Source organism: Geotrypetes seraphini, chromosome 1 (genome assembly GCF_902459505.1).
Source record: "Geotrypetes seraphini chromosome 1, aGeoSer1.1, whole genome shotgun sequence".
Taxonomy (NCBI): domain Eukaryota; kingdom Metazoa; phylum Chordata; class Amphibia; order Gymnophiona; family Dermophiidae; genus Geotrypetes; species Geotrypetes seraphini.
In genome coordinates, this window is record NC_047084.1 from 351,328,309 (window position 1) to 351,351,170 (window position 22,862).

Here is a 22,862-nt window from a genome sequence, read left to right on the forward strand (position 1 = left end):
CCATCGGGCGGGAAGGCACTGGCGCATGCGCGGTGCGGGCATCTCGAAACTTCTGAGTTTCTTCAAGCAAGACATGCTTGTGAGACGTCCGTATCGGGGCTCTGTCGGATGACATCACCCACTAGTGAGAATAGCTGCCTGCTGTCCCTGGATAACAACTGTTGCGGTAAGTAACATTGCTTTTTGCAATTTTATCATAAGCACAAAATGGTCCATCTTGCACAAAATGAGTATGGCAATGTCTTCTCAGTTCCAGTGCTTAGTTGGATTTCAGTTACTAGGTTCTAATGACTCATATTTTCTGTGTTTCTAGGGCATTGACAGTGGAATTGTCAATAGACTATACCTTGCTTTTGTTCTTTACACCTTACTAAAAGAAACTAACATATGGAATGTGTCAGAGAAATTTATTCTTTCCCGAGGATATGTGCAAAATTTGCTCAACTCTGCAGCCTCTTTTGCATCCTGTGTGCTACACTTCTGTGAGGTAGGCTGTATTACAAAATATGTAAACTGCCCCTAAGAAAGGAATATCTTAAATCAAGTGGATTACTTAGAGAATGCAGGGCCATTGCTTTTTACATGGTCTTCTGAAATTTTTCCAAATTTATTGCCATCTGATAAACATTCATATATCCATTAGAAATGTTTAGAATTTTTTTCTGATACGATGTACATTTATCCACATGTTTATTCACACCTTCAAAGAAGTTAAGCAAATTGGTGAGGCAAGACCTCCTTTGGCTGAACCCATACTGACTTTGTTCCATTAAATCATGTTTGTCTATGTGTTCCACAATTTTATTTTTATAATTGTTTCCACTAAAGTCAGGCTTACCAGTCTGTAATTTCTTGGATCTCCCATGGAACCTGGTGCCAGCTCAACTGATCTTGGGCAGAAGAGCAGTGGCACTGCTGACAAGAAGCCAGAAGAGGTTTGGGATACAGGCAAGGGACAGGGAGCCTGGGAACTACTGGGCCTGCTCAGAAGAGCTGTGCCTACTGATTAGCTCTTCTGAGCAGGCAAAAGGCACAGTTCCTTTCCCCTTTTACCAGGCAACTCCACACAAACAGCATGCTATTTGTGCTGAGTATCACCCACTAAAGAAAAATTGCTTCTAACCTGGTATTTTTTACCGGCTTGCCAGAGCTTTTTGCATCTGGCTCTCGGTCCTGCTTGTTAATAGAAAATAGATGGAAACCTTATTTGGATGCGAAACTTCTTGCTAAGTTATTGGCTTTACGCTTAGCTAAGGCTCTCCCTCATATCATAGGTATGCATCAAACATGGTTTGTTGCTCAAAGGCACTCTTCAAACAACATTAGATTGGCTTTTCATATGTTAAATTTATCAAAAACCACAAATGATCCAGCTTTCTCTGTGTCCTTAGATGCAGAGAAGGCCTTTGATCGTTTGGAATGGACCTTCATGTATCAAGCAATGGAATGGTTTGGTATTGGTTCTGGATTCATATAAATGATTCAAACCTTGTATAGCTCCATCCTCTGCTAGATTATATATAAATAATAATTTCTCAGATCGTTTCTGTTTAAAGAGAGGAGTTAGACAAGGATGTCCGTTATCTCCTTTGCTGTTTGATATTGTTCTGGAACCCTTGTTATTGGCTATTCAACAAGCAAAGGAGATTCAGGGTATTCCTTATTCAGATCAGGAATATAAAGTCTCTGCATATGCAGATGATATTTTGCTTCATTTGAGAAATCCTGAGACTACAATTCCAAGTTTGATAGATTTAATTGAAAAATTTGGAAAATTTGCTGGATACAAAATAAATTGGAGTAAATCAGAGGTTCTTCCTTTAAATGTTCATTGTCAAAAGGGATTTTATCCCAGGACAAGCAGGCAGCATATTCTCTACATGTGGGTGACGTCATCAACGGAGTCCCCTAGCGGACGTTTTTGCAAGCAGACTTGCTCAAAGACCTTCAGGCTTGCAATTGGCCCGCGCATGCGCGCGAGCCCCTCCTGCCCTACCTAGGGCATGCGTCTCCTCAGCGTGTCCTCAGTTCAGTGTTTTCCGCAGAGCCAGAAGCACTGCTCCCTTGCTGCGCACAATTTCGTTGTTCCTCTTGCACCGTGGCTTTCTTTATTATTTTTGTTTAAGTCGCTGTGCTTACGTCATTATTTTCATTTTTTCAGTTTGTATATTTTCGACTGGGTTCCCAGTCTTCCTCTGGCCACCTGGTCTCGCGGGGCCACACCGTACTTTTTCTTATGTCCTAGCCTCATTCCGGATTTAAAAACTGTACTCAGTGTAACCGGGTTATCTCCATTACTGAACCCCATCGTTGATGTGTTGAGTGCCTGGGTGCAGAGCACCGCGCTGAGTCGTGTCCCCGTTGTGCGACTCTACAACAGCGGGCTCTTCGTCGAAGGGTGGCCAAGATTCTCCAACTCTTCGGCCCCATGGATCCTTCGGGGCAGGCCTCGAGCTTGGCCTCGGTGCCCTCATTGGGCACCTCGGCCTCAAAGTCCTCGGCCTCACATTGGATAAGTCAATTAAAATTAACGAAAAGAAACTATTGTTGAAGGTCATGGAAATGTGTGAGCAATGGAACCCTTTACATTTGTCTTGGTGGGAGAGAGTCCAAACAGTTAAAATGATGATTTTGCCTGTAGTTTGTTACCAAATGGAAATTTTGCCAGTATATTTTCAGAGGTCCTTTATAAAAAGTTAAATAGTATTCTCACTAAATTTATTTGGCTAAGGAAAAAAGCAAGAATTGCTCTAGTATCTCTACAAAAATCAATTGCGGAGGGTGGGGTAAATTTTCCAAATTTCTATAAGTATCATCAAGCGTATATGCGGCAAGGTATGTATTGGATCCTCTCTGAGCTCATAGAAACTCTGCCTGATTGGTTGTGGTTGGAATGGAAACTCATAGAAACATAGAATATGACGGCAGAAAAGGGCCATAGCCCATCAAGTCTGCCCACTCTAATGACCCACCCCCCTGACTTTACTCCCTTAGAGATCCCACGTGAATATCCCATTTTCTCTTAAAATCTGACACGCTGCTGACCTCAATCACCTGCAGAGGTAGACTGTTCCAATGATCAACCACCCTTTCTGTGAAGAAGTATTTTCTGGAATCACCACGAAACTCCCTCCCCTGATTTTCAGCGGATGCCCTCTGGTGGTCGAGTGACCTATAGGACAGAAGATATCATTTTCCACCTCGATACGGCCCGTAACATACTTGAACGTCTCAATCATGTCCCCCCTCTCTCTTCGTTCCTCAAGTGAGTACAGCTGCAATTTATTTAGCCTTTCTTCATACGTGAGATCCCTGAGCCCCGAGACCATCCTGGTGGCCATTCGCTGAACCGACTCAATTCGCAGCACATCTTTCCGGTAGTGTGGTCTCCAGAACTGAACACAATACTCCAAATGAGGTCTCACCATGGATCTGTACAGCGGCATTATGACTTCAGGTCTCCTGCTGACAAAACCCCTATGGATACAACCCATCATTTGCCTTGCCTTGGAGGAAGCCTTCTCCACTTGATTGGCAGCCTTCATGTCATCACTAATGATCACCCCTAAATCCCGTTCCGCCGTGGTCCTAGCCAAGGTCTCACCATTTAGTGTGTAAGTTCTGCATGGATTTCTCTTACCCAGGTGCATTACTTTACACTTTTTAGCATTGAAGCAGAGCTGCCAAGTCGATGACCACTGTTCCAGTAGTAGTAGGTCCTGCGTCATACTGTCAGACAAAAAACTTTTGCCTACTATGTTGCATAGTTTGGCGTCGTCGGCAAACAAAGATACTTTTCCTCTAAGCCCTTGGGTCATATCACCTATGAATAAGTTGAACAGAATCGGGCCCAAGACCGAGCCCTGTGGCACTCCACTGGTCACGTCTGAGGTTTTGGAGGGGGTACCGTTTACCACTACCTTTTGAAGTCTACCGCTTAGCCAATCCCTAACCCATGCAGTTAGTGTCCCCTAATCCCATCGATTTCAGCTTGTTCAATAACCTGCGGTGTGGGACGCTATCAAAAGCTTTGCTGAAGTCCAAATATATTACGTCCAGAGACTCCCCGGCATCCAGTTGTTTAGTTACCCAGTCAAAGAAGCCAATCAGATTAGATTGGCAGGACCTGCCCTTGGTAAATCCATGTTGGTGGGGATTACGTAGGTTTTCTTCGTCCAGGATTGTGTCGAGTTTCTGCTTGATCAGTGTTTCCATAAGCTTGCTCACTATGGATGTGAGACTCACTGGTCTGTAATTTGCTGTCTCTGTCTTGCAGCCTTTTTTGTGAAGTGGAATAACGTTAGCTGTTTTCCAGTCCAAGGGTACTCTTCCGGTACGTAGGGAAAGATTGAAGAGTACGGCTAATGGTTCCGCCAGGACTTCACTCAACTCTCTGAAGACCCTGGGGTGTAGGTTGTCTGGTCCCATGGCTTTGTTTACTTGGAGTCTTGAAAGTTCGCAGTAGACGCTGCTGGGCGTAAACTCAAAATCTAGAAACGGGTCTTTCTGGTTGTCTCTTGTCCGTAACTGTGGACAGGCTCCCGGTGCTTCACAGGTGAAGACTGAGCAGAAGTATTCGTTTAGTAGTTCTGCCTTGGTAGAATCCGATTCTGCATAGTTTCCGTCCGATTTCCTAAGGCGTTCTATCCCATCTTTGTTTCTTTTCCTGTCACTAATATACCTGAAGAAGGATTTGTCCCCTTTCTTAATGTTCCGTGCTAGATCTTCTTCTGTTCGGAGTTTGGCCTCTCTGACTGCCTTTTTGACTGCTCTAGATCTGACCAGATAGTCTTCTTTTGCCCGCTTTCCGAAATGTTTGTAGGCAATAAATGCTTCTTTTTTCTCTTTAATGAGGTTCGAAATTTCGGTGCTGAACCACTGGGGTTTTTTGTTTCTCCAGCGCTTGCTAACTGTTTTTATGTAGCGGTTTTTATGCAGGGTGGATTTCAGAGTTGACCACATAGTCTCCACATTGTCAGTTTCTGCTTGGTTATACAGCTCCTGATGGACAAAATCTCCCATGTGGTCGAAGTCTGTGCCTCTAAAGTTGAGGACCCTCGTCGCTGTGTTTGATCTAGAGAAGCCTTTCTTGAGGTTGAGCCATACCATGTTATGGTCGTTGGAGGCCAGCGTATCTCCTACTGAAACCTCCGAGACGCTGTCTCCGTTGGTGAGTATCAGGCCCAGTATTGCTTGGTCCCTGGTGGGCTCTAATACCATTTGTTTGAGTCGTGCACCCTTTATGGAGGTTAATATTCTTCTGCTGGCACATGAAGTTGCGGAGAGTGTGTTCCAATCTGCATCGGGCATGTTGAAGTCCCCTATCAGTACTGTGTCCCCACGCAAAGTGATGTTCTCTATATCTTTGATCAGTTCTATATCTTTGTCTTCCTGTTGTCTTGGAGGTCTATATACCACACCAAGGTATAGGCATTTTTCATTCCCTCTGGCCAGGTTCACCCAGAGGGATTCCCCGGTGTATCTAACATCTGTGATTCTGGTAGTTTTGATGTTTTCCTTAGTATATAGTACTACCCCTCCTCCTAGCTTGCCCTCTCTGTCACGACGAAGTAGGTTGTAGCCTGGTATAACCATATCCCACCCATGCGAGTCCGTGAACCAGGTCTTGGATATCGCTACCACGTCTAGGTCGGCGTTCATTATCTCAGTCTCCAATTCCAGAATTTTGATGCCCAAGCTGTGTGCATTGACATACATAGCCCTCCATACCTGTGAAGAGATTTCCTTTCGAGTTAGTGTGGCTCCTAAATTATTGTGTGTAGTATGGGTACTTACCTTTGACTCAGAAGTGTGGGTGCGACTCGCCTCCTCAGGATGGTTCCTTACTGCTCTGGAATGTGAGTATGTACCCTCCCCCAACTTACCTAGTTTAAAACCCTACGAAGTAGGCGGGCTAGTCGATGTCCGAAAACGTTTTTACCTCTCCTGGTCAGGTGGAGTCCGTCAGGTCCCTGTAGTCCTTGGAGTGCCTCTCCGTGGTCTAGGAATCCAAAGTTCATCTCTGTGCACCATTCGCGAAGCCACTCGTTGGTCCTTCGGATACGCTCTTCCCTGGCTCTGCCTTTGCCTCTTACTGGAAGAATCGATGAGAAGACCACCTGTGCTCCTATCTGCTTTAGCTTCTTACCCAGGGCTCTGAAGTCTTTGGGAATGCTGTCTGAGGTGCTCCTGGTCGTTCGTACCTATATGGATGAGAAACATGGGGAAATGGTCATTAGGTTTTAGAAGTTTGTCTAGACAGGTGGTAACATCTCGGATCCTGGCTCCAGGGAGACAGCAGACCTCCCTTGACTGCAAATCCGGTCTGCAAATTGGTCCCTCGGTGCCCCTTAGCATGGAGTCCCCTATGATCACCACTCTTCGCTCCTTCCAGGGGGGCCGATCAGCGAGCACTGGAATCGAAGCTATGTGCTGGGTGTCCTCCTGAGCCCCTTCCTCTACTTCTTCAGTGGTTCCTTCTTGAAGGATCTGAAATCTATTCCTCAGGGTGAGTTGTGGGGTTGGTGTAGAACTACCCTTTGTGAGAGAAAGAGAAGAAGAAGAAAGTGAGAAAGGGGGGGGGGGGTTTCTGTGCTTGCCCATAGAGGAGGTTACCAGCTGCCAGGGACCGGCATCTCCAATCATTTCCTGCACTCCAATCGTTGAATTCAGAGCTGTAGGTTTGGTTGTGTCAAGGATGGACTTGTCATGGGTTCGTTCCGTGATATGGGATAGTTCTTGGATGGCATCGTCGATGAAGGCCTCGTCCTCCCTTATGCTCCTTAAGCGCTCCACCTCCTCCCTGAGGTTCCTCAGTTCCTGCAAAATGTCCCCGTCTACTTCTACCTGTCCCATCTTCTCTGTCTGCGTAGAGACTGTGGCGTACCTTAGGGGGGGAATGGTCTCGGTCTGCACAGAGACCTCTGCTCTCCGTCCAGTGTCACTCTCTTCCCTCTGTGTACAGTCCTTGACCATCCCTTGGGCCCCACCAGACACTGGAGTGTTGAACTTGATAGCAGTCTTGGTGCTCCGTGTCCTCCCTGCCATTTCCAATAATGAGAGATTTAGTGTTAAAAATAAAAAGTTTGAGGAATTAGAGAGTTTGAGAGATCAGAGAGTGTGAGAGATTCAAGAGAAGGCAATCTGCCTGATTGAGAGTGTGTAAGAAAAGTGTCTGAGTGTAGAAGGAATAAAAGAGATTTGGCCCTGTGAAAGTACGTAAGAAGAGTGACTGAGTATAGAAAAAAGAATAAAAAAAAGTGTAGAAAAGAGATTAGGCCTTATCAAAGGCCCTTCTCGAGGCCCTTCACAAAGGCGCTCTCGCTAAGGCGAGCGCCTTTGCCGCACGCCGAACAGCTGTGCGCCGTTGGCTCCCTTCCTCTTAAGGAGGAGCCCGGGCGCCGAGCGACCTCTGACGCGGTGGGGGTGGGCGGGGCTACCTCTCACCATTACCCCGATCCATCTTCCGCCCCTCTGCCTTCCTCCCGGCTCACTCCTGGTTCCTCCTGCTTCCTCCCCTTTGCCTCTCCTCTCCTCCTGGCTCCAGCGCGTGGAAGAATGCTGCCGCCGAGGTTTGCCTCACGCTCCGGCTCCCTTCCTCTTAAGGAGGAGCCCGGGTGCCGAGCGACCTCTGACGCGGTGGGGGTGGGTGGAGCTACCTCTCGCCGCTACCCCGATCCATCTTCCACCCCTCTGCCTTCCTCCCGGCTCACTCCTGGTTCCTCCTGCTTCCTCCCCTTTGCCTCTCCTCTCCTCCTGGCTCCGGCGCGTGGAAGAACGCTACCGCCGAGGTTTGCCTCGCGCTCCGGCTCCCTTCCTCTTAAGCCACTGAGATTATGTCATGTTATGAGTATCAAGATGCCTAGATTATATAAGGACAATAGAATTTTATTAGATACTTGGGAAACTATAAAATTTGTAGATAATTTAACACCTATTCCTATATATAAATCTATGTCTCAAACTATATGGCTGAACTCCAAGATTAAAATTAGCGGATTTAAGGTCATCTGGAAATATTGGATGATTGGAGGCATACGCATTTTAGATGATGTTATTTCTGATGGTAAGCTGCTTGATTTTTCACAATTGCAACGCAAATTTGGTCTTAATAAAACACAAAATTATAGATGTTTGCAGTTGAAGCAGGCCATTCAGGAAGGGTTCCCTGAATGAAAAAATTTGGAGGTTCAAAATAGCTTGCCGGTCTTATGTTTCAGGTAGACTTTCTGGGTTACCAGGCCACTCAGTGGTATAAATTAATATCTGGATTTTTGAATAAGAAACCAAAAAATGGTCTGCGTGACATTTGGAGCATTGAGATAAAGCATCAAATTACTGCAGCTCAATGGCCACGAATTTGGTCTTGGAGGTTGAGATGTACAATGTCTGCATCTATGAGACAAATATGGTTTTTCTTATTACATAGAGTATTTTGGACCCCAGTTCGTTTGCATAGAGTAGATAGTTCTAAATCTAATAGATGTTGGCATTGTCATCTGGAAGTTGAGACGTTAGATCTTTACTATACTATTGTCCTTTGATACTAACATTCTGGAGATCGATTTGGGATCAGGTTAATAATTTATTAGAAAATCCAGTGGCACTATTATATGATACCATTTTATTTGGAACATCTATGAGGGTAAAAAGTCAAATTTCAGCAAAAAATAACAAACTTTTGTTTATAATGACGGGAGTTGCCATGCAGCTTATTTTAAAGAATTGGAAAAATTGGGATAGATTAAATTATTCATTCTGGTGGGAATCCCTATGTTATATCTTTAAAATTGAAAAGTTTATTGCCATTCAGAAGGGTTATTATAAAAAATTTATGGAAGTTTGGGAACCATTAACTAAATATTGTAAAGATTGATTTATTTGTATAAATTGGGGAAAACATGCACATCCAGGGAGGGGGGAGGGGGATATGTTTTGGCATTTGTTAAGAAATATAGAAGGGTTGATTATAAGTATTTTTATGAGGTGTTTGTAAATTGGAAAGTGGGTGGGAGAAAATAAGTCTTGTCTTTATTCTATTAAGTATATTGTGCTGTAATGATAATAATTTATGTAAATGCATCATCTTTTGTGCCTAATTGAAGTTTTAAAAATGAATAAATAATATAAAAAAGAAAATAGATGGAAACCAGCTCACCAAAAACCACTGAAAACATATTTTCTCATCATGTTCAGTCATTACACTTTCTCTAAAAGCCTCATTCTCCATCAGTCTTTTTTTTCTCTTTAACCTCCCCACATTGTCCTTTCAGTCAGTTCTTCTTACTCATCTCCCATCTTATCCCTCAATCTCCTCCTCACCCAGTCTCCTTATCATCTGTTCTGTATATAGCAGTTTTCCTCTCATCCCCCTAAATCCTGACTTTAGTCTTCCAACCCACTCCTACCCAGCAGTTTCATCCTTTCTTCTTCCTCTCTCAACAGCTGGTCTAATAAATATACCCTCCATTAAATTATTGTCCGATGCCAATGTTGCTATTGCTGCCCCTGAAACATCTGCTTCTTTTCTAATTTGAGCTGCATGGCGCAGGAGCTTCTAAGTTGGTCACAGTCTGAAATCTCCTGCAGTTAACAACTCAAAAGTTCAGATAAATCATGTGGTGCAGGCTGAAAAGGAACAGTTGATATCATAGTAAATACAAAATATGCAAAAATATCATGGGGCACAAAATCTCAGGTGGTATGGTGAAAGTTCTTGGCAATATGGTGCCCTACCATCCAGGATTTTCAAACTCTGGAAGGGAATGAAGAAAAGTCCAGAAAAAGTAGACGGAAGGGAAAACAGAATGGGAGACAAGTTGCGTAGGAATAGGGATAGGGGAATGGATGCAGTAGTGTAGATGAATAAATCCTTGTAAAGAAAAAATTAGTACACACATAAAAGCAGGACGATTGCGTGTTGAGGGGTGAACAGAGAAAAATTTGTGTGAAAAAAACCTGAAGATTTCTGAAAGCATTTGTCACTTAACACCTTCATGCTACCTGTAACACCCAGCAGGGCTCAAACCCTTCATCCTTTATCAAGAAGACATTCTTGTCATCAGATTGTGCACATTGGCCTAGATTCACCAGTTTGCGATCGTTCCCCGACCCGATTCGCTAACCTTCTGCCCAATCAATCTCCCACCCAATCCGATCCATCCATGCAAATGAGGGGAAATTGCATGCATAAGTAGGATGCCATCGTTTCACTAAGCAGAAGAAGAAACACTGATTGGCTTTGCCGATCCGAAATGAAGCGACTGCTAAGGACCAGTCACTTACTGTCCTTGCCAACTCTCCTGCTCTCTGCCTGCCTGAAATCCCAGTATCGAGGTTACAAAACTACCATCAAAATAAAAAATAAAACTATACATATGCATACACACTCCCTTTTTATATATTCTGCAAAAAGCGCAGTGCGAGCCCATGGTTTTTTTTTTATTTTATTTTTTTAATTCTTTATTTATCATTTTAAAATATTTAACAAAATCAAAAACATTTTGTACAGAAAGATTGTCAGATCAAACAGAAAATAACAAGAAATCATTTATAAAATATTGAAAAATTCAAATCGAACAATCTCAAGTCCTCTATAATGTGATCCAAGATTTATATGAGTGAACTTAAGGAAATCATTAATAAATCTATACAAAAGAAACGGTATCGTGTGACTGGCTTGAGGAGTTTATTCTATTATCAAATCCAGTTGTTGTTATTATTGTATTGTTGTTATTATAGTAACAGCGGGATATGTATTAGCCCGCTCTCTCTCCCCCACCCCACCCACACTTAAACTTCCCTTCCAATAACAACACAACTCATGTATATGGATAAACAGCCGCAGCTCTGTTTATTAATAAACCATTAATTTAACATTACATAACAAACAGTTCTCCCGAGCTACACCTTAACCAATCCCAATAATATTCGGCCCCCGATCCTGCCATGCCAGCAAGGTTCTGGGGGGTGGCATGTCCCAACATGCCCCTTTAACCATAGAACCAGAACCCGGGCACGACTCCCTGCCGGCCCCCCCCCCGCTCATCTCCTGATGAGCTGTACCATACCGTAGCTCGGGATAACCGCCTACCGAAACTCAGTCACCAACCAACCCAGACAACGAGAGGGCGGGAGGGTGGGCAGGAAAAGCCGCCTCGGAGGACCCAGGAAGAGACCGGGTCCTCCAAGGTCCCGGCTTTAACATCTCCGCCCGGCTCCCCCCATCCTATCAGGAGGCAGCCCCGCCGCGGGAATTTTAAACCCGCCTATCCTATGCTGCCTCCTGCACTCTACCCTCCCCCTCCCCTCGCGCGGAGCGCTCGTCTCGATTGGAGGCCGCGCGGGCCCTCATCCCCGTGTTAAAGCCGCCCATCGAGACGAGCTCTCGGGCTCTTCTTAACAGCGGGATATGTATTAGCCCGCTCTCTCTCCCCCACCCCACCCACACTTAAACTTCCCTTCCAATAACAACACAACTCATGTATATGGATAAACAGCCGCAGCTCTGTTTATTAATAAACCATTAATTTAACATTACATAACAAACAGTTCTCCCGAGCTACACCTTAACCAATCCCAATAATATTCGGCCCCCGATCCTGCCATGCCAGCAAGGTTCTGGGGGGTGGCATGTCCCAACATGCCCCTTTAACCATAGAACCAGAACCCGGGCACGACTCCCTGCCGGCCCCCCCCCGCTCATCTCCTGATGAGCTGTACCATACCGTAGCTCGGGATAACCGCCACAAGGCCTGGAAAACAGGCCTCCCCCCAAAACAGGAGCTGCGACTACACACCCGCTACCACAAGGTGAGACTCGCAACAGGTGGCAAAATCATCCAGGAGCAAGTCACACCCCACCGCCGACAAATGAACCCGATCACATGCATACAAACCCTTGCAATTTACATCCACCCAAGAATGTTGAATCTGCAACCCCCCCATCCCCAGTACCCACTTAGCCACCTGTCTATTAATTTTAATTAACCCTCGAGTCCATCTGCGCGACTCTAATCTGCGCAGGCGTGGAATGATATCCGACCATACCAGCCGCAAATGGGGAAACCAGTCCAGTACACAGCGAAGGTCATCTTTAATGCGGTCGATGAGCTGTTTGACTGTCATGGCGTCCACATCGTTGCCGCCCAGATGAATCAACAGGAGATCCGGCCTCCGGGGATTAGAACGCTGGCGAGCCATCAGAGGAAGAAGCTGTCGCCAGCGCATTCCCCGCTGCCCCCACCAGGAAACACGGACTCCCCGGTGCTCCAATCCTAAATGACGGCCACCTGGGCGGATAAGTGCCCGCTCCCCCGCCCGATGTATAAAGGAGTGGCCCACGATCCACACAGAACAGGCCCGGGAAACAATGGCTGCAAAACAAAGCACACAATGAACACCAGTCCCGACAAACACAGAGAGTTGTAAGTGAAATAAGGTGCCCGTGCCCATGCTCCAACCCCAACACACTCCACCCCAGTCCAAAGGAACCTAGACCCTGTCTGGCCTCCCGAGGCCCTCAGGCCTAATATAGCCCCTGTAAGCCCCGGAAGACCAACGCCCTAGGCGTCGTATACCCTCAGCAGACACTCCCGCCGCGTGGGCACTGGTCGCAGCCCCAATACGGAAGGAGTGAGTCCCATAACGAGTAGGCAGTTCGCCACAGCTACCAAGAGCCATCCTAAGAACCGCCAAAAACTGGTAGCGCGTGAGCGAAGAGCCATCCTCATGCATGAATAAGGGAGCTCCCACCTGAACCCGTACCTGAAGGAAGTTTTGCATCAAAGTAACAGGACAGGACGAACTGCCAGGGATGGAATGCAAAATTATAGAATGGCCTCTACCCGTTTGATCCGTTTTGGAACGCGCAATAAAAACCCGCAATGTGGGACCCGAAAAACTAACATGCCTACGCAGTAACCCCTGCGCCAATCCACCGACAGACTGCGTCCCCAGCAACTCACCCACCCGTAGCGCTCCAAAAAACGCCACAGAGAAAGCTGCCTGAAAAAGCCGCCCCTCAAAAGGGGAGCGAGTAATCCCAGGCAGTGCCGCTAGTAGACGTACCAGCAAGTCATGTGTGATGGGCAAACGGCTATCCGGAGGATGCAGAACTAAGCGCCCCATGGCGGCCAGCATGCGACGCACTAAAAACCCCGACATAGGGCAAGCCCAACCAAAGGCTCTGCAGAAAAAGGCAAAGCCCGCAAGGCGCCCCGAAACAGAACCCCGGGAATCCCCGGATCGGAAAGCATGCAACACATACTCCACCAACAACGCCTCCGACACGGAACCCGAGACCCATCCTCTCGACTCCAGAAAGGCAGTCACCATGCGGAAGCCTGCACAGTAATGAGTCCACGTTGACGCAGCTACTGACAAGCGGAGCATCTCCCAGACTTCGTCTTGACCAGGTCCCATAAACCTTCGGGCATCGGTGTGCCTTCCAGGCGTGCTTCCGGAGCAAGGAGCCGAAACTGTGAAAAACGAAAGCGAGATAATGCATCAGCTATGGAATTCTGTGACCCTGGGACATGACGCGCGCGAATAAAAAGATTTAATTGGAGGCAGCGCAACACCAATTCCCGAACCAACACATTGACCTCTAAACAACGCGCACTCAGCTTGTTCACCACCTCCACGACACCCTGATTGTCACACCAAAAAACAATCCGCCTGTCTCGTAACTGAGCAGGCCAAAGTTCACACGCAACCACCAAAGGAAACAGTTCTAACAGGGTAATGTTACGCGTAACACCCTGAGTTCTCCAATTTTCAGGCCAACGCGCCGCACACCACTCGCCCTGACAATACAGTCCAAATCCAAGACCTCCTGCAGCATCCGAAAACAGCTCTAAATCGAAATTGGCCACCTCTAAGGCCTGAATTCGAAGAGTGCCATTGAACCCACGCAAAAAGGAATTCCACATACCTAAATCAGCATGCACTCCCGCAGACAGTCTGATAAAATGCCGTTTATCACGAACACCCGACGTCGCCACCGCCAAACGTCGCAGAAACGCTCTACCCATGGGAAGCACCCGGCAAGCAAAGTTAAGGGACCCCAACAATGACTGCACATGCTTCAAAGTCACCGACCGCGATTGGAGAACAAGTTGAATCAAAGCTAACAGCTGAACGATTTTACCCTCAGGAAGCCGAGTAACCATGGCCACCGTATCAATTTCAATGCCCAGAAAGGTAAGCACATGCACCGGCCCCTCTGATTTGTCCACCGCCAAGGGAACCCCGAACTCCGCAGCCATATGCTCAAAAACACTCTTCAAGTGAGCACAATCATCTGAGGCCGGAGAACCGACGAACAAGAAATCATCCAAATAATGGACCACTGAGTCCAGGCGAGACCGCGTTACCGTAACCCAGTGGAGAAACGAACTGAATCGCTCAAAGTAGGCGCACGAAATGGAGCAACCCATAGGCAAGCAACGATCGAAATAGTAAAACCCCTGAAAGCGGAAGCCCAACAAAGGGTACGAATCAGGATGGACCGGCAAGAGGCGAAAAGCCGCCTCTATGTCTACCTTCGCCAGCAACGCTCCCCTACCGGCGCGCAACACCAGGCGCACAGCGGTATCGAAAGAAGCATATCGCACAGAGCAGAGATCCGCAGGGATTCCCTCATTAACCGAGGCGCCGACTGGGCGAGACAGGTTGTGAATTAGTCGAAACTTCCCAGGCTCCTTCTTGGGAATTACCGCTAAGGGGGATACAATCAGAGAAGGAAAGGGGCGAACCCGGAACGGCCCTGCAATCCTACCCAATGCAATTTCCCCATCCAATTTTGCCTGCACTACCTCCCTTAAGTGCCGCACAGAAGATGCATTGTGCACCCGACATTCCCGCAATTCGCCCAGAAAAGGAATAGGGAAACCCTCCGTAAACCCCCGGTCCAGCTGGTCAGCCGCCGCGCGATCCCCATAACGCTGTAACCAAGGGCGAAGAGCCGCCACCCGCACTGGTGTGGGCAACATGCCCCTCACCTTACGGTTTACTTGGTCCGGTCGAAGCTCCACCCCCCTTTTTGGGGCATTTGAGGGCGGAATGCGCTTGACTACAGATTGAACAGGCATGCCGGAATCTACAATCCGTGAAGGCGCATGCAGCCTGGTTGAAGCGCCAACACACTCCTGTGCCTCCTCCCGCAAACCCTCCAACTGTGGGCCGAAAGGAGCGTCCACCACCCCCTCCCGCGGGGGACCTGCCGGGGCCCTGAACCACGGAATTGGACCGGCACGCCATGTGAGTTAACCACAAGTTAACATCTTGCGTGCCCCAGGACATGAACCCGTTTTCCTCCATTTTGTCACGGAAGGCCTCGTCGTAATTGAGCCACGACCAGCCTCCGAAACGTTGGTAGGCGTCCAACACCGAGTCCGCATAAGATAATAAAATCCCGTAGTCCTGCGGCCGCGCCCTACCCCAAACACTGGCCAAGCGCAGGAAGGATCTAATCCAATTAACTATGTTCCGCGACACCGGTACCGCCTTGGAAACCTCGCCCACCTTCTTATCTTTCTTTTTACTCCTACGGCGAGACCTGCCTTCCAGCAAGCGGAAGATATCTACACAAGCGCGCTTTCTGATCCTATGACGCAACCGTTTTGGCACCCCCTCCCAGAGTTCCGACAACGCCACTAACGCCGGAGCACCCCTCGCCTGAGACCCGGATGGCCCCGCCTCACCACCACCCGTCTCCACCCCCGCCTGGCATGCATGTGAGGACGTAGAAGAACTAGTAGTAGAAGACGATGACGAAGTGGAGGACGACGACGAGGATACTCGGCCGCGCCTACCCCGCCTCTTACGTTTTGACTTCACCCTCTTACCCCTTGTAGCAGCCACAGGCGCCGTATTACCCTGAAGCGGGGGGTCCCGCACTCCAGCCAGAAGATCCACAGCGCCGTCCGCAGCAACCGCACGCTCAGCCGACGGCTCCCGAGCATCACCAGCAACAGCCTCACCAGATCCTTGCTGTGCCATCACTCCAGGAGGCTCTCCATGCACCGCTCTCTCACGCTCCGGCCTCTGCGAAGAAGGAACATCCACTCCAGCACTCGGGACCTGTAACGAAAAACCAGACAGAGGAGCAGCAACCGACACTCCCCCACCCTCGCGGACCCCAAAACTCTCCTGACTCTGGAATCCGGCAGCCCACCCCTGGCCCTGTCCCGGGTGCCAACCCGCTCCCGGCACCGAACCCCATGGCAAAGACGATCCGGCAGGGGGGCCGCCCGACATCCAAGGGGGCATCCCCCACATAGACCCCCAGGGATTCATACCCCAGGAAGGCCCAGTCCCGGGGGGACCCCATTGCCGGTCACTAGAAGCGCCCACCCCGACAGTCCCAGTGCCTCCCGGATCTCTGGCCACCTCCCTCTCACCTAAAACAGAAGGGCTGAGCTGCCCATACTGTCTGCCTCCCACAACATCCCTCTCCCCGACTACCGAAGGCCCCAAGCCAGCCACAGAAGGGCTGTGATGGCTATACAGTCTGCCAGCTAAAACCGGCAGACTGGAAGGCCTCCCTGCCGCTCTCCCTGCCCCACGACCACGCGGTCTCCTGGCAGGTGTCCTCCCCCTCCCACGCTCTAGAATGGGCGCAGTAGGCCCCGCACCGGATCGGGAAGCCCTTCCTCCCACCTCACCCAGGCCCGCCCCCGAGACCACGAGGGCCGAAAGAGCCGCCGTTTTAGAACGGCGCGAAGGTCTCCCCCTCTCCCCGCTGCCGCCGACTCCCACCTGTTCTTCGTCACTAAGGGAGTCTCCGGCGAGCAGGGAAATCTCCGCCTCTCCGTCCACACCCGACATGTTCGCGCCGCCTGAAAAATCGTGGAACAGGAAAAGCCGCCTCGGAGGACCCAGGAAGAGACCGGGTCCTCCAAGGTCCCGGCTTTAACATCTCCGCCCGGCTCCCCCCATCCTATCAGGAGGCAGCCCCGCCGCGGGAATTTTAAACCCGCCTATCCTATGCTGCCTCCTGCACTCTACCCTCCCCCTCCCCTCGCGCGGAGCGCTCGTCTCGATGGGAGGCCGCGCGGGCCCTCATCCCCGTGTTACAGCCGCCCATCGAGACGAGCTCTCGGGCTCTTCTTTGTTGTTCCTTCTTTTTCCAAACATTTCAGTGTCAGAAAAGTTGTAAGTTGAGCTGGTTCAAAAAACACATATTTGTTATCTCGATACCTTATTATGCATTTACATGGGAAACGTAAAAAGAAAATACCACCCAGCTGTGTAACTCCTGCTTTCATCATAAGAAATTGACGCCTGCGGTTCTGAGTTTCTCTACTAACATCTAGAAACATTTGAATTTTCAAACCCAAAAACTCTTTGTTCTTGTTCCTAAAAAACATTTTTAGAATCCAATCCTTGTCCGGCAACAACGCCACAGATAGCAAAAGAGTTGCTGGTTTAGCCAAATCTTTATCTGATGTTTCCAGGATTGCTGTCAAATCTTGTTGAAGGTCTTGTATTTCGTGTTTCTTATTTTCCGATTGTTGATCCCTTGCTTTAATAGGCAAATAATATACTCGAGTGAGAGGAGGCAATGATTCCTCAGGAATATTGAGTATCTCCATAAAATACCTTTTTATCATCTCTCTCGGGTTTATAGAAAGGATTTTAGGAAAATTCAACAATCGTAGATTATTAGTCCGATAGTTATTTTCCATAATTTCCAATTTTCTTCTAATAATTTGATTATCTTTTATTATTGTAGATTGGACTTGTTTAATCGTTTTTACTTCATTTTCAATTTCTCCCACTTTTTCTTTAATATTAGAAATTTCCTGTTTATTTTCTTCTATAGTCTGTTTTTGAATTTTTATATTCTTTTCGCCTTCTTTAATTTGTTTAGTTAGTGAGTCTCCCAGTTTGGAAACTAAGTCCCAAATTGAATCAAGAGTCACTTCAGCTGGTTTTTCATGTTTAAAGAAAGTCTCATGTAAAGTTTGAAAAGGCTCACCTTGACTGCCTTCTGTCTGTTGGTCTGGATTTTCTCCTCCTTCTGCTCTATCCGCTGGAGCTATCTCTGGGCTTAACAAAGCCATAGAGACTTCCCCTTGCTGGCTCCCCGGTGTTACAGCCTCTCGGTCAGGGAGTGCTGCAGCTTCTGGCCCACTCCGTTAGCATGGGGAACTCGCACTCAGCGGTGGGGGAGGTGGATTCCTCTGGTCGGGGCTCAGTGTGGTATCCAGCCCCAGGACTTCCGGTCCGGCGTCACTCCACGTCGCAGAGTCCAGCGGGCGACTCCCCGACGCTACTGACTCCCTCTGAAGTCGTTGAAGAAAATGTTCTATTGAAGCGAGAGGGGGGTGTTCAAGACGCCGCGAGGCTGCAGCGGCGCTCTTACCCCGTCTCTTCGGCATCGCAACCGACAAAAAATCTGATCGCTGTGAAGAGTAAGAAGCGGAAATTCCCTCAGCGTCTCACCAGACACCAGCACGAATCGCCATCTTGGATCGTGGCCGAGAGCCCATGGTTTTAACCCACGGTTTTAACCCATGGGTTTTAAAGCGTGTTCTGATCCATAATCTGGCTGCTGCACAAAGTGTTTTCTGTTCCATAATCTGGCTGCACAAATTGAAATGATTCCTTATAAAATGTCCACTCTTAGGGCCAGCAAGTAAACGGCAGCCACTCCTCCCTTTTTATTTTGACCTCGCTTGTGCAAAGCGCATGCGCAAATCGCATCTATAACCAACAAGGATAATCTGCGCATGCATCTCAATCGCTCTACAGCTGTAGGAAGTGCGCCCGATCAGATCATTTGCATGAAGAATCTGTTGTGAATCGGTTGCTCGGCAAAACTTGGCCAAGAATTGTCCAACAATGATCGGTGAGTTTAGTGAATCTAGGCCATTGTTTCTTGTCATGTTCTTGTCCCACTGCCTTTTGGAGCCACATCCAGGATTAAGTTCTGAGTTCTTGCTTCACAGATGAGCTAGTCTATTTTTTTTTCTCTGCCACAATAACACACCGTAACAGAATAAAATGATGGCAGATACTTGCATGGTCTATTCAATCTGCCCAACAAGACATCCAGAGCCACATCTACCACTCAGTGCAGGTTACACTCCATGATTGTATACTGGCATCACAACCAAGGCAGTTAGCAATTTGTTATATCTTTCACATAATTCTATATGTTAACTATACATATCACATATACTATACTACAGTTAGCAATTTGTTATATCTTTCACATAATTCTATATGTTAACTATACATATCACATATAAGGCAGCCTGCCTTGGGGTGGTTGGGTTTTTTTTTAACGTGCATCCTAATTGGCTGGTTAGACAGCGGTAGGCCACCTACTACCGTCTACAATCAGGACACCATTTATAGAATTTGCCCCTTTTTGTCTAGATGTTTTCTTTGATAATGGATAGATTTCCAATTGTTAGAATTAATTTTATGTAATATCAAAACAACTGTAATTTATTACTTTCTCCTTGCAGTAACTAGTAACTTTAATATACTGTATTAGTTTTACAAAGTAACTTGCCCAACACAGAATCTAGTTCACCACTTCGGGTTCTAACTTCAACCCACTCAGTTTATTTATAATCCTCCTGTGAGGAACAAAGATTTTGCTGAAATCCAAATAGACTACATGTCCTTGATCCAATTCTCTGGCCATCCAGTCAAAGAAATCAATCGTATTCATTTGGCATGATTTTCCCTTGGTAATAACATGTTGCCTCAAATCTTGGAATCTGTTGCATTCTAAAAAGTTCACTATTAGAGAATGACACGGTGGCGGTTTACCTGCGGCCACCGCATTTTAGCCGCGGGTCACCCGCCGAAAACGGGGAAGAAAACTAGCAGTCGCTGCGGCGACGGGGACAAGGCCATTCACCGCCAGCGGGGCGGTGAATGGTCTTGTCCCCGCAGTGAGGCATGAAGGATCGCGCGGTCCCCGCAGCTCACACCCGCCTGCCCAATCGATTCTAGTGTTTAGCCAGCTCTCTCCCTTCTCCTCACCTTAGTTTGTAGATTTTCTTTTTCGGCGACCCGCACGCTATCAGAGAGCCGCGCACCCGCTGCTGCTCAGTTTCGATCTTCTGCTCTGACGCAACCGGAAACAGGAAGTTGCAGCAGAGCAGAAGATTGAACACTGAGCAGCCGCGCATGCGCGGCTCTTTGGGAAAGCGTGCAGGTCGCCGAAAAAGAAAACCTATAAACTAAGGTGAGGAGAAGGGAGAGAGCTGGCTAAACACTAGGATCGATTGGGCAGGCAGGTAGTGGCTGCGGGGACCGTGCGATCGCTAGTGTTCCCGGCTCAAATTGGAAGGAGGGAGTGAAAGGGAAAAGGATTCTGGGCCAAGGGGATGAAGTCGGAAAGAAAAACCCACAGCAGGAAAGAAAGGGAAGGACTGGCAGGTGAGCCATATGCTAGAAGCAGGGGGGGGGAAGAAAGAGGGAAAAAAGCTAGATGGGGTTGAAAAGAAGAGACACACTGGTATGGAAGAGGAAAATAGGAGAAATCTGGACACAGGAAGGTAACAGAAAGAGAGGAAATTATGTGCATGGGGCATAGGGACAGAGACATAAAGGGGACATGCCATGGGGATGGTATATGGACACAGGGGGGGCAATGACAGATACATAGGGGAGATATTAGAAATGGAGAAAATAGGAGCACAGAAGCGAGATGGTTTGTGGGGATGGGACAGGGACCGAGCTTGCAGGCTCCAGTGACTTGCACAAATTACATTGTAACGTGCCATGAAAATAAGAGGAAGGAAGGTAGATAGGCCACGCGAGAGGAGCTGAAGGGTAGTAGAAAGGAACAGATGGTAAAGGAGGGAGGGAAGGGTGGTGGTGGAAAGGAATAGGACAGACATTGAAGGAGGGTGGAGAGGAACAGACCCCCAAGGGAAATGTGGAAGGCAGAGTGGGAAGAAGACAGATGCCAGACTATGCGGGAGCGGAGGGAAGAAGATGGGTGCTAGACCAATTGGGGGGGGGGGGTTAAGGGAGAGGCACAGTAACAGCAAATGGAAGACGCAGAGAGAAGACACACATTGGATGGAAGGAATTCAATGAGAAGATGTGGAAAGCAGAAACCAGACAACAAAGGTAGAAAAAAAAATTATATTTATTTATTTATTTTTTGCTTTAGGATAAAATAGTATATTAGTTGTGTTGATAAAAATTTATAAACAAAGCCCTGCCAGCTGAACATCTCTTTCTCTAGTTCAGCAGCAGGAACTTTGATTTATAAGAAAGGAATAAGCTAAATATTACAGTACTAAGGCTTATATGGATGCAGCGGGGACGGTGACGGGGCGGTGAATGGGATGGCAGTGGTGGTGACGGGGCGGTGAAAGGGATGACGGTGACGGGGCGGTGAAGGGAACGGCGGTGGCGGGGCGGTGCAGAGGATGGTGGGCCGGTGACGGGGCGGTGACGGGGACAGATTTTTTCCCCGTGTCATTCTCTATTCACTATCCTCGCCTTAAACATTGCCTTCATTACTTTTCTAATCACCGAAATGAGGCTTACCAGCCTATTGTTTCCCACTTTCTTTTCTGTCAACATATTTGTGAAGAAGGACATTTATTTATTTAATCTTTTTTTTATTTTTTTATAAATCTTTATTTGTTTTATCTCTTACAACAAGTTTATAAATAATTGACATTAACTGTATACATCACTTGAATTTCTTATCATTTTAACAAAATACATAAGATTTAATCCCTTCCCTCCCATCCCTCCCATACTATATGCAATCAAATATATAAATATTCTTATCTAAGGAACTAAATATTTAATCAAATTCAGAAATACCCTCCCCCCCATCTTTCTTCTTCTGCACTTATACTTATATTGGAAAAATGGTATGCATTCATTCATTGTAATACTTTGTCAATGACCCCCAGATCTCTTTAAATTTATTATAATTTCCTTTTTGTATCGCAATTGTTCTTTCCATTTTATAAATGTGACACGAGTTCCACCAAAAACAGTAATTGAGTCTACTCCAATTCTTCCAATTAAATGTGATATGCTATATGGCAACCCCTGTCATAATCAATAAAAGCTTGTTATTTTTTGATGAAATTTGGCTCTGTGTCATCATTGACATACCAAATAGAATTGTATCATAAGATAGAGCCACAGGAATCTCAAAAAAACAATTTATTTGGCCCCAAATTGATTTCCAAAAGGCTGGCGGTTGGAACTTTCAGAATCGACATTGATTTCTAGCAGCGATGCGATTGCACATCACTAAGCTAATAGAACTATTATAATCCACAGCACTAAGTACCTTTTGAAAATTTATAATCGGGTCTCCTGAAGCAGAGATCAAAAGGGGGCCGTGTTGGGACCCCTTAAACTACACTCAAAAGCTAAGTGGACAGTATTATACTTCAATAATGCAGTGATGGTTGCATATTGATAATATGAAGAGAAGGCAATATCCTTAGTCACTTTGAAAGATTTGAAGAACTTTAAAATCAATTTGAAATTGTTTACCTCGTCTTGGAGTGTGATCATTGATCTAAGAGATTGCAATGACTGGAAGGTGAACTCATACTACAGGCGGGTTATTCAGCCTTCCCTTCAGAGTTTCATGTCTCTGAGCTTTCTACAGAACAGCAAACCAAACCAAAAGGAAAGACCAAAGGTCCAACTGTCTGCAGTAAAAAACAATCCAGAGAAAACAAACCAAAAACTGCAGACTTTGTACACGATGCAGGCAGACTTTATTATGACAAGTAAATCTTTGATTAAAAACCTTTTACCAGGCAAGGGACCCTTGCCTGGTAAAAGGTTTTTAATCAAAGATTTACTTGTCATAATAAAGTCTGCCTGCATCGTGTACAAAGTCT

The 22,862-nt window shown here is 47.1% G+C and overlaps 2 protein-coding genes across 6 annotated transcripts in view; one reads left to right on the forward strand and one right to left on the reverse strand.

The window, feature by feature from the left end:
- Positions 1-22,862, forward strand: part of HELQ (helicase, POLQ like) — a 202,255-nt gene that overhangs the window by 169,301 nt on the left and 10,092 nt on the right. For all 3 annotated transcript variants that reach the window (XM_033963804.1, XM_033963812.1, XM_033963820.1), the window contains one exon: positions 314-487. In XM_033963804.1, the coding sequence (XP_033819695.1) occupies positions 314-487 (174 nt within the window). The remainder of the gene's footprint in view (positions 1-313; positions 488-22,862) is intronic.
- On the reverse strand, positions 11,973-22,598 carry LOC117369369. Of its 3 annotated transcripts, none has more exons than XM_033963857.1 (4): positions 22,507-22,598; positions 15,879-16,083; positions 13,268-13,478; positions 11,973-12,374 (listed from the first exon to the last, which is right to left on the reverse strand). In XM_033963857.1, the coding sequence occupies exons 1-4, from the start codon at positions 22,525-22,527 to the stop codon at positions 12,182-12,184; spliced, it is 630 nt and encodes a 209-aa protein (XP_033819748.1). In that variant the 5' UTR covers positions 22,528-22,598; the 3' UTR covers positions 11,973-12,181. The 3 variants fall into 3 exon arrangements, with proteins under 3 accessions (XP_033819748.1, XP_033819755.1, XP_033819741.1); XM_033963864.1 differs by having other exon boundaries at positions 13,333-13,478; positions 15,849-16,083; XM_033963850.1 differs by having other exon boundaries at positions 15,849-16,083.